General features: G+C 57.9%; 1 protein-coding gene across 3 annotated transcripts; it reads right to left on the bottom strand.

Annotated features, from left to right (window-relative positions):
- Positions 1-986: 986 nt before the first annotated feature.
- On the bottom strand, positions 987-14,188 carry Hnrnpl (heterogeneous nuclear ribonucleoprotein L). Of its 3 annotated transcripts, XM_021643975.2 has the most exons (13): positions 11,403-11,677; positions 9,416-9,534; positions 8,852-9,089; positions 8,433-8,518; positions 7,629-7,725; positions 7,473-7,545; positions 4,305-4,376; positions 3,913-4,193; positions 2,932-3,053; positions 2,472-2,673; positions 1,904-1,961; positions 1,695-1,790; positions 987-1,353 (listed from the first exon to the last, which is right to left on the bottom strand). In XM_021643975.2, the coding sequence occupies exons 1-13, from the start codon at positions 11,658-11,660 to the stop codon at positions 1,295-1,297; spliced, it is 1,761 nt and encodes a 586-aa protein (XP_021499650.1). In that variant the 5' UTR covers positions 11,661-11,677; the 3' UTR covers positions 987-1,294. The 3 variants fall into 3 exon arrangements, with proteins under 3 accessions (XP_021499650.1, XP_060222555.1, XP_021499648.1); XM_060366572.1 differs by lacking the exon at positions 11,403-11,677 and adding an exon at positions 14,058-14,188 and having other exon boundaries at positions 3,913-4,376; XM_021643973.2 differs by having other exon boundaries at positions 3,913-4,376; positions 11,403-11,680.
- Between the last annotated feature and the right edge of the window lie 2,409 nt (positions 14,189-16,597).

Below are 16,597 nucleotides of genomic sequence, written 5' to 3'. Positions count from 1 at the left end.
TCGGTTAAGTAAGCCAGGACAATACCTGCACAGGCCAAGGCAGCCATCACTAGTCATACAGAATCCTGTTCCGAACTTTCTAGTTTTAATACACAACCCACCACAAGGTGGCTTCAGCAGGCCAAGCCCAATGACTCTGATCTACCCTCATCAGGTGTCTGAATAGACACACACCAAAATGTAAAACACTTCCTCATAGTGGAGAAAAAGAAAACCAGTTTTGTTGTTTTCCCTGGTAACAGTCCAGGAACTTGCTCTGCAGACCAGACTGGCCTGGAATTCAGATGTGCCTGCCTCTGCCTCTCAAGCGCTGGGATTTAAAGGTACGCATGACCACACCCGGCTACATTTTTGCTTGCTCTGCTCGCAAAAACACAGGTGCTTACGTGTGGACTAAGCCCATTGAGTCCTGCAGTCCTTGTCCAGACACCAGGAACCCCTGGAGACTACAGGGCAGCACCATGTGCTCCAATCTGACTTTCGTTTTGTCAACATCTGTAGTGTTCTGCATGCACACTGGAAGAAGGCACCTGATATCACTACAGACGGTTGTGAGCCACCACGTGGGTGCTGGGAATGAATTCAGGACCTTTGCAAGAGCAGCCAGTGGTTTTAGCTGGAGCCACTCATTACAGGGTTTCTCAAACTGGGGACCTGTAACCCCAGCACTGGGGGAGGCAGGCTGTCCCGGAACTCAGTGGTTCAGAGCTCCTGAGGGTCAGGCTCCACTCAGTTTGACTTCACCCACATACATGTAAGTGCTTGTGCATTCACGACGATTACAAGGTCAGGCCTACCTGAAAAACTAGGTTTCTCCTAGAACTAACACGAACCTGGCTTGGGCAGTGCCCTTCAAGAATGCCACAGGACTCAAATTCCCGTTTATTGCCCACCCTGGCCCTGTCAAGGCTGGGGCCCACTCTCCAGAATGCTGAGTGGGAGAGAGGAAATCAGACACCCTCCACCCCTGGAACCCCAGCAAATAGTTTTATTTTCCAAACAATTTTATTGAAATGTGCCAAGATACATGGGCAGCACAAATATATGAACAGGAAAAAAAAAAAAAATCACACATACAGTTATCTTAAAAAGTGAAGGTTAATCTTGGGAGATAACAGTTCCCCTCCCCCCCTCCAGAGTTCCAGCATTTCCGTTGTGGTTAAGCTTCTACTGACCTAGCATTTAAAGGAAACAAGAACTGCAAAAATAAATCGAAACAAAACCAAAGAAACCAACAGCGTAAAGGAAAGAAACATCTTCCTGCTCCGGTGGACTCTTCCTTCCCAGCATCTAATTAGGAGGCGTGCTGTGCGGTGGAGAAGCACAGCTTCAGGGTGTACGGATACGGGCCATCTGCAAACAAGAGGACAGACGTCAGGCTGGGACCCATGCAGCCCTGACCAGTCACCCCAACCCACGCCCCCTCTTCTCCGCTCAACTACAGGGCCCTAGGCTCCTCACTACCCAGGCTGAGCACCTCCCAAGCTGTCAGGTGGGTGGAACCAGGCAGCCTGCACGGCCTCCCAGGAGAATGTCACCAGACTGCTCTCCTGGTGACCGAGCCCCATCTGCCCGTGTCTGCGACAAAGGCAGTCTCTAGAGCCCTATCTTGAGGGCAGAAGGATGGCTCTGGCGTGCAGCCAGACAACCCAGCGGGCCACTAGGGGGATTCTGCAGGACACACAGATACTCACTTGGGTTTTTCATCTGGTAATGGTTCAGGAAGCCCAAGGTCTCCAGGGCATCACTCTTGGAGTCCCACTCCAGCAGCCCAGAGGAGCTGCGCTCGCCTGAATGAAAAAGAAAGAGCACAGGGCTTAGGCCAAGCCAGCAGGCGCTGAGGCTCCTCCCAGCAACCACCCACGTTGGCAGAGGACAGGGAAGAGAGGGTGCAGTGACTCACTTTTGCCTGAAAATACTTTCACAGAAGTTGGCCGCTTCACTCCCAGCTCATCGCAGATCTGGAGCGGAAACAGGACGAAGAATTTAGAAACCAAGGGTGCATGTGGACTCCCAGCAGAGCCGACAACTCGGAGCGCACCACAAGGCACCCTAACACCTCGTGACTCAAGTCAGAACCTCGTGCTCAGAGGGAAACTCCTTCTCAGCCTCCTACCCTGGCAGCCCCAGGGGTGGGACTGACATCAGCTGGGTGTCGCTGAACTGCAGGCAACACCCGCTGACCCTTCTTGACCTCTGCCCAGGCCCCAAAGCCTCACCTTGTGGGTCATCTAAGCCCCGAGGCCTGGACCAGGCAGATGGGCAGTCATGACTGCTTGGCCAAGATGCAGAAGAGCACAGTGCACAGAGAGTCCTGCACCGGGACAGCTATGAGCAGAGCAACCTGTCCGTTTCGATTTTTCGTTGTGTCCCCAAACCCAGGGACCACTGTTATGGTGGTCCTTTTGATTACAGAACAGAATAAGCCAAACTCAAGATACCATCATGCCAGCCAGTTCCACGACACCCACCTCAAAAAAGTTCTCCTCGGTCACCTCCAGGGGCGCATTGAAGAAGTGCAGGACGTTGCTCGGGTGCTGGATGCGGTTCTTAGCTGCCTGCTCCGGGGTGGAGAAGCGATTGTTCCTTGACTCGCTGAAGTCTTTGTAACTGCAGGACCCGTCCTCTAGCCCGTATGACTGGCCGGGCATGATGGCTGGTTGCTTGGAGACACTGCGGGGGAAGGAGTCTCTGTTACATGCTGAATTGTGCTCTGGGGCCTATCTGATAGGCTTTAGCACACACTGCTGCACAGCTGAGGTGAGGCTAAGTCCCCTTTCTTCCAGGGCTGCACGAGGAAGCAGAGAAACATGGCTCCTCCCACACCCCCTCCCTGCCTGTGCAAGCACCTCAATCTCAGTCAGAACTTGGACCACACCGCTGCCCGTGTCCTCCCTCCCACCTGCCCCTGCCTGGAATGACAGCACCTACCAGACGTTCATCTTCTGCCCAAACATGAAGTTGTTGTTGAGGTGAGTAATGGCTCTGTCCACAGCATAGCCGTCAGCCATCTCCACCATGGCGGCCCCCGGCTTGCTCTTCATAAATTTCACCTGAGGGAGGAAAGACATACTTTAGCACCACTGTCCAGCTACCAGGGTCCTCTCTCCCCCACAGCTACAAGCCAACTCCTACTCAGGTTCTAGGCTTCCACTTCCTCATGTACAAACAGGGATCAGAAGCGGCCCCAAAGAAGGCCTGGCCTGTGCCTGAGCTCAATCCAGGACAAGCAGGAACCAACTCCGAAGAAGGCAGCCATTTGCATTTGCTCTCACTATCACAGGCCACATAACCAGTCACAGTATCAAAAGAGAAGTGCTGTGGATGGAACCGTGGGCCCCCTCTGTGCCCTACCTGAGCCCTAAACCGCCTTCACAGACTACTTCAGAGCACTCTGGCAGAGGCTCTGAAGGGGGGCCATCCAGTCAAGCCACACTTCCATGCTGAGTATTTAATCTGTCCATCCTTTCCACTTAAACAGTAGAAACAAAACCTCACAACCAGCTACAGAGTCTGTCTCGGTGCGTGGAGCCTGCTGAGGTCTAATGGCCCAGATGTGCATGGCCACACCAGGCTATCACTCCCATTATATGGACCAAACCCAGGCCCACACACTCAGACCAAGTCTAAAGCCATACTTGATATAAGAAAGAAACCAGCCAGGCACAGTCAAGTCCCAGCCGAGAACGCAGAAAGGACCTGTGCGGCAATTTCTCCATAATCTTTACTACTATCTGAATTCTTAGGGTTCAAAACTCACTAAGTCTCAACACTTTAAGATGAGGCACAACCTGGGTACTCAAACGGGAAGGGAGCTTGTGAAGAAGCAAACTACCAGGATTCGCCTCACAGGCCCCTCCCCTCCGAGGCACGGAACCTCCTTCAGCTCTTCAAGGAAAGAAAGCAGCTCACCTTCTCCACATTGCCATATAAGCAGAAGACATTGAAGACTCGATCACAGTTCATCTTAGATTGATCCAAGCCATAGACCATGAGCACAGGGCTGTCAGCGTGGGGGCCATAGTCGGGTGGTGGGGGAGGGGGTGGGGGATGACCATACTGGGGGCCATAGCGACTTGGGCCCCGGCGGTGACCCCCCACAGGTGGGCCCATCCTTCTCCCTTCGTAGTGAGGTGGGGGGGGCCCGTAGCCCTCATCATGGTAATGGCTGTGGTACCCACCATGGGGCCCTCCTGGGGGGTGGGAAGGAAAGAGAGGGAGGACGGGTGAGAATTTTCGCGGCGGACGACGGGCAGGGGCACATGAGCCACGGGAGTCCACGGAGGGGAACCCCCTGCCCTCACCATATTCTGCGGGATGGTCTCCCAGGAGAGGGGGCTGCCGCTGGCGTTTGTTGGGGTTACTGCCAGGGTCACCTGTAGATTGAAAACAGAGTCAGGAATAGAACTCAAGAAAGAATCCCCCACTCTTGACTACAGAGGCCACTAGGAAGGCCACTGAGCTCTTGGGCATGGCCACAGACCCTCTCCTTAGAAGGGCTGCTGGGGTCTCCTTCCTCTGATGGTGTGGGGGGCATGAAGCCCAGGTCTCCAAGCGGGACACGCTCTCCCTCCCCTGGCCGCACAGGTGAGCTGCTTTCCTCGCTCTAGGAATGAGGCTAGCTCTTGGGGTGACTTGCTCTTCCCTGGCCTGGTTTGTAGTAGGGAACAGGTGGGAGGCTCCAGGCCATCCAGAGCAATACAGCGTGGGTGTATAACGTGAGGTGGGGGAGAGCATTTACAGAGTAATTCCCAATGAAGGGAGAAAGCTTCAGGGCAGCAGCCAAACTAAGTAAGCCGACGGACGGAAGTGAAGCCGACAGCCCACAAGGCCTCTGTGTTCCGCAAGCTCAAGGCCGCGCTCCAGGCCCCTTCACCGACCCTGGGCAGGGCCACCCTCCACATCCCACCCAGCCCGAGGGGCTGTAGGAGCTGACAAGCAGGGCAAGAACACAATCAGTTTGAAAGAGCAATCAGGTAGGTACACGGCATCAACAATCTCAGACCCAACAATGGCGCAGAGACCCCCCTCCCCCCGGCCCCGGCCCCGCTGCAGCTCTTAACCGTGAGTTCAGCGCTTGAGTGCAGACACTGATAAGCACTTTACAGACGTCACAGCTTTAGTTCCTCACAACAGCCCTATGAGGTAGGTACTCATGTCTCAGCCCACCTTACAGATGGGAAAGTAGAGCAGACATTCTTTCACTGAGCAAATCCATGGCCGAGCCAGAAGCCCAGGTCCAGATGGCACCGAGACCCAGACCTTGAAACCACTGCCCTTTCTTGCCACCCAGCCTGGGCTTGTTTTTCAACAGTCATTACAAGATGGAAAAGGGCTACTTACAGCAGAAGTACAGAGTACAATGTCCATTTGTCACAAAAAAACAAATCTGTATTTTCTCTTACCATTGGACGCTTCAACAGTGAGTTAGCACAGTTCTGAAAGATGGCGTCCCATCAAACATACACTGCGACCCTGCACACATGGTTTTACAGTCATAAATACAAGTCACGGCATACATCCGCTACATTTTCTTTAAAGAACCGCTTTACAAGTCAGTGTTGTGATTAGGTCAAAATTGGCTCACAGATGTGCTGTCCTCGGCAGAGAGCAGAAAGTGGCAGTAAAGGTGTGTGGAGTGGGTAGTGTCCCTCCGTGTTGTCACCTCCTCACTGTGTGCTGCAGTGCGGTGCTTCTGCTGTGTGGCGCTCCATGTGCGTGTCTCCTGGTATGAAGTGTGCCAGTGGCCCCACTATGCCCGCGCTGTGGCCTTGGGAGCACGCCCAGCTACCCAACAGCAGGTAACTGTGTGCCTCTGAGCTGATTTGATTTTAGGTCTGTTTTGGTTTTCTGTTTTTGTTGTTGTGGTTTAGTTTTTTTTTATTTCTGATCTCCAGTTGGTGCAGACTGTGTTGGCAGCCGGTGACTGCAGGAAAAAAAATCAAAACACGAAAGAAAAAAGAAGGCCCTCCCCAAACCAAAGGACCTAAAAACAAAACCCACATGGCGAGGACTGGAGAGGATCCTATTGTCTTGGAGGCCCATGGAATCTACTTCAGTCTACGAATCGAATCGTTCTCCGAAAGGAGCAGCGCTGGCTGGCTGGGCGAGTCTGTTCTGTGTTTCCTACTTCTGTGTACATTCTTGGGTTCAAGTTTGCTTGCATTTTGCCTTTTTTAATGTTTAATAAAAAGCAGTGTCTGCTGCCATGTTGCGTCTCTTTCTTTGTCTCTGTCTGCCTCTGTCTCTGTGCTTGTAGCTGTTCCTTGGAGCGCGGTGTGGTGTTCTTGATGTAGTGAGCTCAATCTGCGGCTGTTTCTGGGGACGTGGTGGAGGCTGCATGTTCTGTTCTCCATGAAGAACTAGTGGATTTGTGCCCTGTGTGTTGGTGAGCAATGTGCAGAGGCAGAGCCGCTGAAGTGTGGTTCCCGAGGGGGTGGCCAAGCACCGCCCTCGCTCCGGGTTGCCTCATCAGCCAAGCTGAGAGGCATCCAGACCAAAGCACAGCCAGCCCCTGCTACTAGCCCCTGCCGGTCTGCACATCTTCTATTTGTGTTCCTTGGAGAAGAAATGGTTGGTTGCCATGTTTCTGTCAGCAGTCATGTAATGCCATTGCCCGCTCTGGTACATTCACTTGGTCATAATTTGCCTCTGACCTTTGGAGGGAGCAGCCAGGCCCAGAGAACCAATTCTGAGGTTCCTTGGGAGAGTCTAGCCCACCCTTCCCACTGGTTCTCAGCTGCAAAGCAAGCAAGACCGGCCCCCTACACTGCAGAGTGAGTCTCTGGCCTCCCAGAGCCTCTGCAATGTCAGCCACCAGCCTCCTCCCACAGCCCAAGGACTAGTCCGCCGTATCAGACCAACAATGGCCCATCTTGCTGATTTTCAGAGGGGGTGACGCGGTTTTCCAAAGGGAATTCTTCACCTCTCCCGCTCACCAAGGCAGACCATTCTTGACAACACCACAAAGGGGTTGTACACGTGTGCCCTGAAGACGCGGAGCCTTTCTACAAAGGAGACCAGTAATGTCTGCCTGAGCTTAGCCCAAGTGTCTGACCTCTACAAGGTCTATTTGCTTGGAGGCTCTGTGTCAAAACCTCAGCAGACCTCACCCCTCCAGCGGACACCCCAACCCTTAGAGCCTCTTTCCCAGTGGAGAGTGAAAGGGAGCTTTTCTCATCCTCCAGGGGATGGAGAGTCCAGCAATCTTAACCAGGCTTTAGAATGAAGGCAGCAAAATCATTGAGCTGTACCCATTTCTTGCCCCCTTGCCATGCCTCTCCTCAGCGGTGCCCTGCTCCCATCCTGCCCAAGACTCAGCCTTAAATCTACCCCTCCCAAGAACTGACCCAAGACCCTCCCATGTCCACTGGGAGCCCAATGGCATTACATAACCCTGAGCCCGGGTCTGTCAAGTACTCTAGTGAAGAGGCAGGCGGGTGTATTTAGAACAAAGTTGCCATCAGGATTACCTTGTCCACTGAGGTTGGGGTTCGTGTAGTCCCAAGTATCTTGGTCATTCTTGAATACATTTAAACGTGTGGGCTGCAAGGACAAGACAGAGTCTGAGACTGGCCATGCCTCATCTCACCAGGCAGCCAACATGGCCGGTCACTTCCCAGACCTACCTTTGCGTACTCAATCTTCAGAGTGCAACAGCCAGAATAGATATCAGCCCCATTAAGAGAGGCCTTGGCCCGCTGGGCACTTTGCACAGAATCAAACGTAAGGCGACTTAAGGAAGCAACCACTGAGGAGCTCTGGAAAGGCGTCATACTACACTGCCCAATAAAGCAAAGGCCACACAGCATCCCAAGTTTGGGGGCATCACCACGAACCCCAGACAAAAGGCAAGCCACACAGACACACCAAGGGCTGTCCTCAGGAGGCAGTCATTAGCCAGGATTCTCGGCCCTGCACCCTTATCTCAAGCTGCCCCACCTCATCTCTGAAATCCCCACCTGCCTTTCCAGGTGGCTTCTCAATGCACCCTGGCCAAGGAGGCCCTGGCAAGGGATTATCAAAACCTTCCCCCCCTTCAAGTCATTCTGTTGTTCTTGGGTCTTCTGGTTTCTCTCCTCCTTCTCTAAACTCCCCAGAATGGAGCCAAACACCCCAAAGAAGCAAGCGGGCTGCAGACACAGCTGAGTGGCCCCCTTTGTGCAGCACACCGGAAGCACTGAGTTCCATTCTCACCAAGAGGGCACACACCGCACAACAAAGCAGCACCCCCCTTTAGACACGCCCAGGCCACTCGCCAGTTAAGCTTTGCGGCCTGTTCTTTTACAGTCTGCAATGCTCCTTGCTCAGACTGCCACACAGCTGCCTCCGTGAAGACATGCGGCATTTACTCTCCTCCATGCCGAGACCAAACTGAACCCCCCCGCGCCGCGCCCCAGACCAAAGACCAGCAGCTTCTCAGAAAAGGATATTCCACCATGGCCTGGACTCCGTTCTTCCGAAAAATGACGATCCGCTGGACAGGCCCACAGGGGTTGCAGATGGTGTAGAGGACATCCTGCACAGGCGACAGCAGCAAGATGAGGCCTGGCACACCGTGCTCGGGGGGCGGGGCGGGGGGAGGGCAACAGCAGCAAGATGAGGCCTGGCACACCGTGCTCGGGGGAGCGGGGCAGGGGGGGGGCCTCAGCAGCCTGCAGGAGCAGGGCAGGGGGGGGGCCTCAGCAGCCTGCAGGAGTGGGGCGGGGGGGGGGGCCTCAGCAGCCTGCAGGAGCGGGGCAGGGGGGGGGCCTCAGCAGCCTGCAGGAGCGGGGCAGGGGGGGGCCTCAGCAGCCTGCAGGAGCGGGGCGGGGGGGGCCTCAGCAGCCTGCAGGGACTCCCCGGCACATACCGTGGTTATGGAGTAGATGGGGTTCAGGATGGTGAACAGAAGCACGCTGTTGACGCTCCGGGAGTCATCAGAGTCCCCGGGGCGAGAGATCTTCTGGCTGGTAGAGTAATTGACAAAAGCAGGGTGACCAGCAATGTAGATCTGGTTGTCTGCTGCGTAGTTTACTGCATTACAAGCCCCCAGCACATCTTCAAACTCTACCAGTGCCTGTCTCTTCTTCGGCATCACCACCACATAACTGCAGAGAGAAGACAAGTTTCAGTCATCTTGGAGGATGGGAACAAGCCAACTCGGCGAGCTGACTCCTGCTCTTCTGAACTCTGACCTTTGTTTCAGAAGAGGCTGTCATGCTAACAATCACAGTGCTAAGCGATCACTGCCTGCTAACTACGCGGGAGAAGGAATCTACAGCAGTTTCATTCAAGCTGTGCACGATACCTGGCCTGGTCAAACAGCCAAAAACCAGAATAAAAGACCTCTGGGGTGGAAGAGTCAACTCCTTTGAAGGAGGAGCCACAGACCCCAGGGACGCATGGGGTGCTAAGAAGCCCTGGCCGCAAGTACCTGATGGGTCCAAATTCTTGCAGAGCCTCCACAAGGTCAGCTTCCACCACACCGTCAATCAGGCCCCTGATGTGGACAACTGGGGAGGCAGGGGTTTTGTGGGGGTCATCGTAGTTCTCCTAAAAAAAAGGAAAGTCACACAGTGAGAAAACCCCTAGTCTAAAGCCATCCAATCACCAAAAGCTTTGAGTGGGTGGCCATCTGCCCACTGGCCTTGCAGTAACTTAGCTTCTAAGAAAGGCCGAATGAATGTAGAGAGAACCAGTGTCACATTTCACCTTCCTGGAATCCGGCTCTCTCAAACCAAAGTTCAACAAGAAGAGTAGCCTCAATGGACCACGCCCACAGGAAGAGCTCCAACAGCTGCCTGCTAGGCTGAAGAACAGTCTGCAGGTGCCCCAGCTTCCTAGCTTGCTCTGGTTAGGCAAGCTGTGGCCATTTAATGACTGTTAACGCAAATCCCCCGAGTCCAGTCAGGGCAGAAGACCAAGTGTTTCAGGACACATAGCTAGCAGGACAACACGCCCTTCCTGTCCTATACTGTCCAGGCCAACATCTTATCTTCCACACTGAGCTGCTGATCTACTATAGCTCCTCCTCCTCAGAGGATGAATCTTTCCATATACACAGAAGGTTCCAGGGCTCTGGAGGAAACTTTGCCCTTTCTCTCTCCTGGGGTCTTGGGAGCAGGCTCCTGTCTTAAGATCACTGGGCAGAAGCCTATGAACATTAGTGAGTCCTATTTTCAGGAGGCAGGCACACAAAGCACGCCCTTCCTGGTGGTTTCCAGCCCAGGTTTGTCTTCCACAGCCCTCAGTTCTAATCCAAGCCCTGCTGGCCACTCAACTCGATTTACCTTACCCAGTGTCTCTACTGCCCTGTAAACAAGTCCAGAAAACTCTCCCCACCTCAGGGGAACAACTCATGTGAGATCTTTCATCTTAATTTACTGGGGCTGGGGGCAAGACACGCCACTCAGCCCACGAGATGTTCAGAGAACAACTTTTGGGAGTCTGGCTCCAGCCCTCTGGCTCGATGGTTAACTTACCAGACCCGAGTAAGACAACTTCCAAACACTTGGAAATCTACCATCCTAACAGGGCACGCAGCACGGGAACAAGAGGGCACTGTTTGGTTGTTTTATTTTTTTTCTTTTTGATGAAATCTCACTGTCTGGCCCGGAACTCACTTTGCAAAAACCAGTGACCTCAAACTCTCAAGAGATCTCCCTGCTTCTGCCTCCCTGGCCGGGAGGACTTTACTAACACTTTGGAAATGGGTGCAGACCGTACCCCAACCCAGGAACCACCACTGCGGCCTTTAGGAAGAGCCCACGCCGAAAGCTTCCGTGCAGGGCCGCAGGGAGGGAACGCCCCTCTCCCGGACCCTAGGCCGACTGAGATGACGTTGACGCCTGGCTCAATCCCCAAACCGCTCAATCCGCCCTCCACAGCCCGTCTTCCAGCGTATGACGCACACAGGAAGCGGGGTTAGATACTCTGGTCTGGGCGTTGTGGTATCAAGGCAACTTCCACACGACGCGGCCTCGGTCAAAGCCGAACGGCCCGCCGGGTCAGGTCACCGCCCACCCAGCGCCCGCACGCGAGGCAGGGGGGCAGACGCGCGTGCGCGCGCGGAGACAGGGAAAAAACGATTAAGGGGGAAGAGAAAAAAAAAGAAAACGGCCCGGCCGCGTGCCGGCCCCCCCCCCCCGGCGGCGCCTGCGCAGTGCGCCGCCCGCAGAGGCCGCCGCTCGCTCGCTCCGCCCCCTCGCGCCCCGCTCCGGCCGGCGCGCACGCGCAGGCGCCTGTCCTCGCGCCAACCCCGCCGTTTGCCCAGCGCCCGCCCCTCCCCCACCCCGCCGGGCGCGCGAGGGCCGCGGCGCGTGCGCAGACGCCCCCCGCAGCAAAAAAAAAAATTAAAGCGCTTTAAAGTACGAAATGCCCCCCCAACCCTGCCTTCCGGGAACCTAAAGGCCCGGCCTCACCCCGCCGCCGCCGCCCGCCGCCCCGGAGCCGCCGCCGCCGCCGCCTCCGTGCTGGTCGCCGGCGTTCTCCGTCTTCAGCCGTTTCGGGGCTCGGCCTCCCTCGTTGCCGCCGCCGTAATAGCGACCTCCGCCGCCTCCGCCGCCCGCCGCCGCCATCTTCACCATCGCTCCCGCCCGCCTCAGCTGCTCGTCCGGCTGCTGCCTCTGCTCGAGCCGCCGACGCCGCTTCTCCGCCCGGGGCAGCAGCCTCCGCGACATGGCGGCGCAGAACCCGCCTCCCCCCGCCTCTCATTGGGGGAGGGACACGCCCGTCACTCGCCGCCCCCACCCGATAGGGGGAGCCACTGGCCCTGCCGTGGGGGGAGGGGAAGCCTCCTCACGGTCGATGCCTATTGGACAGAACTCACGCCGTTCTACTGGGAAGGCCGGCCCCTCTCGCCTATCGCACTCCTTATAGGCCGACGCCTCCTGCCAGTCATTCCATCAAGCTCCGCCCCCTCGAAGTAAACTCCGATTTCATAGGCCGGACTTTCGGGATCGCTCCGCCTTCCTGCAGGCAGCGAACGCCGGCGGGCCTGCCAAGCCCCGCCTCCATCCCCCTCTCATTGGCTCTTTCGCTAATCCGTCACTCTGAAAGCCTCGCGTCTTCCAGTCACAGCCACCGCCTTCCGCGCCACTCCGTCGGGACCCGAGACAGGCCTTCGCTTCCGTGTCCCCGCAGTGGGTCCCGCAGGTGCCCGTCTTCTACGTCACCAGCCGATTGGTCAGTGGACGGTGGCAAGAAGACCCTCTCCCAAAGCGGCCTAGGACGACCGGTGGCTTCTGATTGGCGCAGTGGGCGCGCGGCGGCGAGCGAGAGCGCATGCGCCCCGGTACTGCTGGGGCCTCGGGAGAGGTGACTCTGAGGAGGCGGCCGCCGGCCCCGGAAGTGCAGACCAGGACGGCGGTCCTGTCCCCCATCTCCACCCGCCCGAGGCCGCAGGGCTGTGACTCTCTCAAAAAGACCCTCCACATCCGGGCACTTCTCACTGTAAACGAACGCTCCGCCACCCGACTCCGCGCCCGGCCAGGTGGCGTCTCCCCTCTACACTCGGCTCGCACGTGGCCGCTCGGCGCCCTGGCTCCCCGGAAGTGCTTCGTGGCCTGGGCTCGCTCCCCGCAGACCGCCCGGGACGGTCCTGCGAGGCCCCAGAGCCGAAACGCGGGCCTGTGCCCTCCAGGGAGCGGCCAGGGAGGTGCTGACCACAGTCCAGTCCCGGCCAGTGCCCTCCAGGGAGCGGCCGGGGAGCTGCTGACCACAGTCCAGTCCCGGGCAGCCCAACAGGGAGGTGCTGACCACGGTCCAGTCCTGGCCAGTGCCCTCCAGGGAGCGGCCTGGGGAGGTGCTGACCACGGTCCCGTCCCGGGCAGCCCTCCAGGGAGGTGCTGACCACGGTCCGGTCCCGGGCAGTGCCCTCCAGGGAGCGGCCTGGGGAGGTGCTGACCACGGTCCCGTCCCGGGCAGCCCTTCAGGGAGCGAGCTGGGGAGGTGCTGACCACGTTCCGGTCCCGGCCAGCCCAACAGGGAGGTGCTGACCACGGTCCCGTCCCGGGCAGCCCTCCAGGGAGCGACCTGGGGAGGTGCTGACCACGGTCCCGTCCCGGGCAGCCCTCCAGGGAGCGACCTGGGGAGGTGCTGACCACGGTCCCGTCCCGGGCAGCCCAACAGGGAGCGGCCTTTGGAGCTGCTGACCACAGTCCAGTCCCGGACAGCCCAACAGGGAGGTGCTGACCACGGTCCCGTCCTGGCCAGTGCCCTCCAGGGAGCGGCCTGGGGAGGTGCTGACCACGGTCCGGTCCCGGCCAGCCCAACAGGGAGCGGCCTGAGAAGGTGCTGGCCGAGGCTCCCGCCCACGGCCCGGTCCACAGGCGTTAGGAGGACACTGAGGGGTCGAACGGGCGGTGGTACGCAGCTTAGCGGGGTGGCGCCGGCCTGGCGCAGACGGGGCGCGTCTCCCCGCCACCTCCCCCACCGCAGCACTCCCAAAGGAAAGTTTTAAGGCCGCCCCAAGTGTGACCTTCCCGCCCGGCCGACGGCACCCCCAAAGCGGGGATCCCCTCGGAAAGCAAGTCTGAGACGCGAGCAAAGGCACAGGGAGCGGAGGCCCGTCTGCTTGGGGAAGTAAACTTTGGAGCCCGGGGCGGGGGCGGCCAGCCTCGAACCCCAGCCCTCTGAAGGCGGGCAGGACCCGGGGCTACCCTGGGCTACCCAGGGCTTCTCTAATCTAAAAAGTTGTGGGGCGTCCGCTGAGGACCTCGAAGCTCCGCCCGGTCCACTGGACGCTGGGCCCGAGGCCGGCCCCCGGCACGGGGCGCGCGGCGGCCGGGCGGGGAGAGCCGCGCCCGCGGAGGGCGGGGCCCTGCGCCGACGTCAGAGGCGGCGGTGGGGGAGGGGAGCGGAAGAGCCCCCCTCCGCGCCCGCGGGGACGCCCCTCGCCCGGGGCCCGGCGCCCGCCGCTCGGCCGGACCCCGGACGCCGAGGGCCCACCGCGGGCCGCGCGCGCCCGGGGCCGCGCCCCGCCCGCCGCTCCCCAAACCCGCCCCCCGCCGGCGCGGCCACGCGCGTCCCGCCGGGCGCCCCGCCGCCCTTCCCGACCCCCCGGCCCCGGCCCCTACCAGCTCGGCGGCGAGCCTGGCCGGCCGTCCCGGATCGGAAGGAGCGGACACTGGGAAGTTTTGGGGGAGGGAGGGGCGGGCCTTAAAGGGACCACGACCTCTTTTCGCCGGGGGAGACGGGGGCACCGAGGAGGCACCGGGCTGGATCGGAATGGGAGGAACGCTGAGCTGCCCTGTTCGCTCGGGCTCTGCGTTCCCGCTCACCCTCAGCCCCGCTCTCCACCCCGGACTGGAAAAGTCCCCAAGTTGCTGTGGTTGACGTGGTAGCTTTCCCCTTTTGCCGTGTTTTGGAGAGAATGTAGACGCGTTTGTTGCACAGCCGGGTAAGCAGGCTCAGAGGGTCCAGTGTGCCACCGATGCTAAGTGTGTGCATCGCAGCTGATGCGGGGTGGTGTCGGTGTGCTTACCAGCGAGCACTGGGGAAGACGCACAGGGCCCGACCCCACGGCCAGGCCCAACTCCCCAGGTGAGGCAGGGACTGTCAAGCTCTAGGACAGCCTGGGCTACATATCTAGGCCACACGACGGTCCTGTGACGCTCGCAGCACTCGTAAACCCACCGCTACCTAAATCTGTTGGTCCTCGGCCTGCCAGGGTCAGAAGGGGGTTACGGGATCACCTTGGACTGGAGTTACCCACCCTTGTGAGCTGACGGGTGGATGCTGGGAACTGAACCCCATCCTCTGCAGGAACGAGCGCTCTTAACGGCCGAGCCAGCTCTCCAATCCTGCCCTATGCCTTTGCCTCTTCTCTAAAGGCCTTCGACTCCAATCTTTGAGCCATTTCAATCCCGTGAGTCTCCAACCCACAGATTTAATCATGGCTCAGAGAAACGGGTGTGGGCAACTGTCCTGTCTCAGAAACTGCCTGTTTTTATTCCCAAGGGGATAGCCAAGGAGAGAAGGAATGAAAGCAGCAGACAGGAGGAGCCTTGCATTGCTGTGTCCCTGAAGGACTACGGATTCCCCTGACAGGCCGGGACCGCACTGGGGCCGAAAGGGTTACGAAATGAGCCTGGTTGCTGCTGGCCTACTAAACTGGCTAATCCCCACCGTGGTGCAAGGACAAAGCGAGCTAAGGAGGTCACTGCTTGATGTGGTTCAACCTTTAAACCCTGCCTCGCAGCCAGAACTCGAGGGGTGCCGCCACAGCAGCCTATACCCTCAGGTCGTCCCCCACTCCTAAGGAATTGGGGACCAGCCTGAGCTCCATGGGATCCTGTCTTCTCAAGAAACAAAAACAACTTTTAAGAAAAACGAAAGTAACACCGCCAGCCAGACTGGCCAGATGGACAAGTAGAGCTGCTTGGATCTCGAGCCTGGTGACCTGAACGCCACCCCCAGAACCCAGGAAAAGACTCTGAAAAGCTGCCCCCCCGACCATGGCACTCACCACCCCTCCTACGCACACATGCACACTCAATAACACGAAAAATAAAAGTAATAATAGAACCCCGCCCCCTGACCGGGGCTCTGGCTCCACAGCAGACAGCTTGCTGGAGTCCTGCTGGCATAGCTCAGGGGCAGAGCTCCTGCACACATGTACAAGGCAGGGAGTCCGTAAACAGCTCTACACTGCCGTAAACAAATCAGTAAGTATTTAAGGACGGGAGGGAGATGGCTCAGCCCCTCAGATGGCTCACCGACTGCCTTTCCAGAGGACCCAGGTTCAACTCCCAGCACCTCTAACTCCATTTCCAGGATTCTGTACACTCTCCTGGCTTCCTCGGGCACCAGGTACACAGGCCATACACAGATCTTCATGCAGGCAAAACACCTATTGTGTGTAAGATAATAACATAAAAAAACATTTAATTATTTCATGCATCTATCAAAACCTTCTTTCTCCTGGCAGTGTCGGGGCAGAGAGCTCCGAACAGGTTTCCCGTTGCTCTCAGGTTTGTCTTCCGTTTGGTTTTGTTTATGTATGACAGGCTGACACAGGGTTCTTTATGTGGACAGGCTCATTTTGAACTCACAGATACTCCCCTACCTCTGCCTCCTGAACGCGTGGGGCAGCCCTGGCCATCCTGGACTCACCTGTAGACCAGGCTGGCCTCACACTCACAGAGATCTGCCTCCTGTTGCCTCCCTGAGTGCTGGGGTTACAGGCTTTCTGCGGGTATAGTGTCAGGTCTTACAGATCAAGGGCTCAGTCCTGAGTTGGCTTCCTCACTTCAGTGCCAGTCAGTGACACGCCACACACAGGCTACACGCTTTTGTGTTCCCGGTGGACTGCCCATGAGACCCGGTCAGCCTGCAATAGCTCCTGTCATGGGGCCCTTGTTCCCTGGCTGGTGGATGCTTTGGAAGCTGAGGCCGACGTGAGGGACGAGGGCCGCTGGGGGCAGGCCACCTGGACTTTGTCCCTGCTCCCTGCCTTGTCTGCCTCTGCTACACACGTGAACCTCTATGAACTGAGGGGCTCCTGCATGCCTTCTGGCCACGAGCGGGTGGACCACTCTGTAATGCTGAGCCCAAATCAAGCTTTCCTCCCTTAATCTGTATCTGTTGGATATTTTGACTTCAGTGATAGAAAAAA

The sequence above is a fragment of the Meriones unguiculatus genome, chromosome 14, assembly GCF_030254825.1.
Source record: "Meriones unguiculatus strain TT.TT164.6M chromosome 14, Bangor_MerUng_6.1, whole genome shotgun sequence".
In the NCBI taxonomy this organism is placed as follows: domain Eukaryota; kingdom Metazoa; phylum Chordata; class Mammalia; order Rodentia; family Muridae; genus Meriones; species Meriones unguiculatus.
This window is presented reverse-complemented; position numbering and strand designations above follow the sequence as displayed.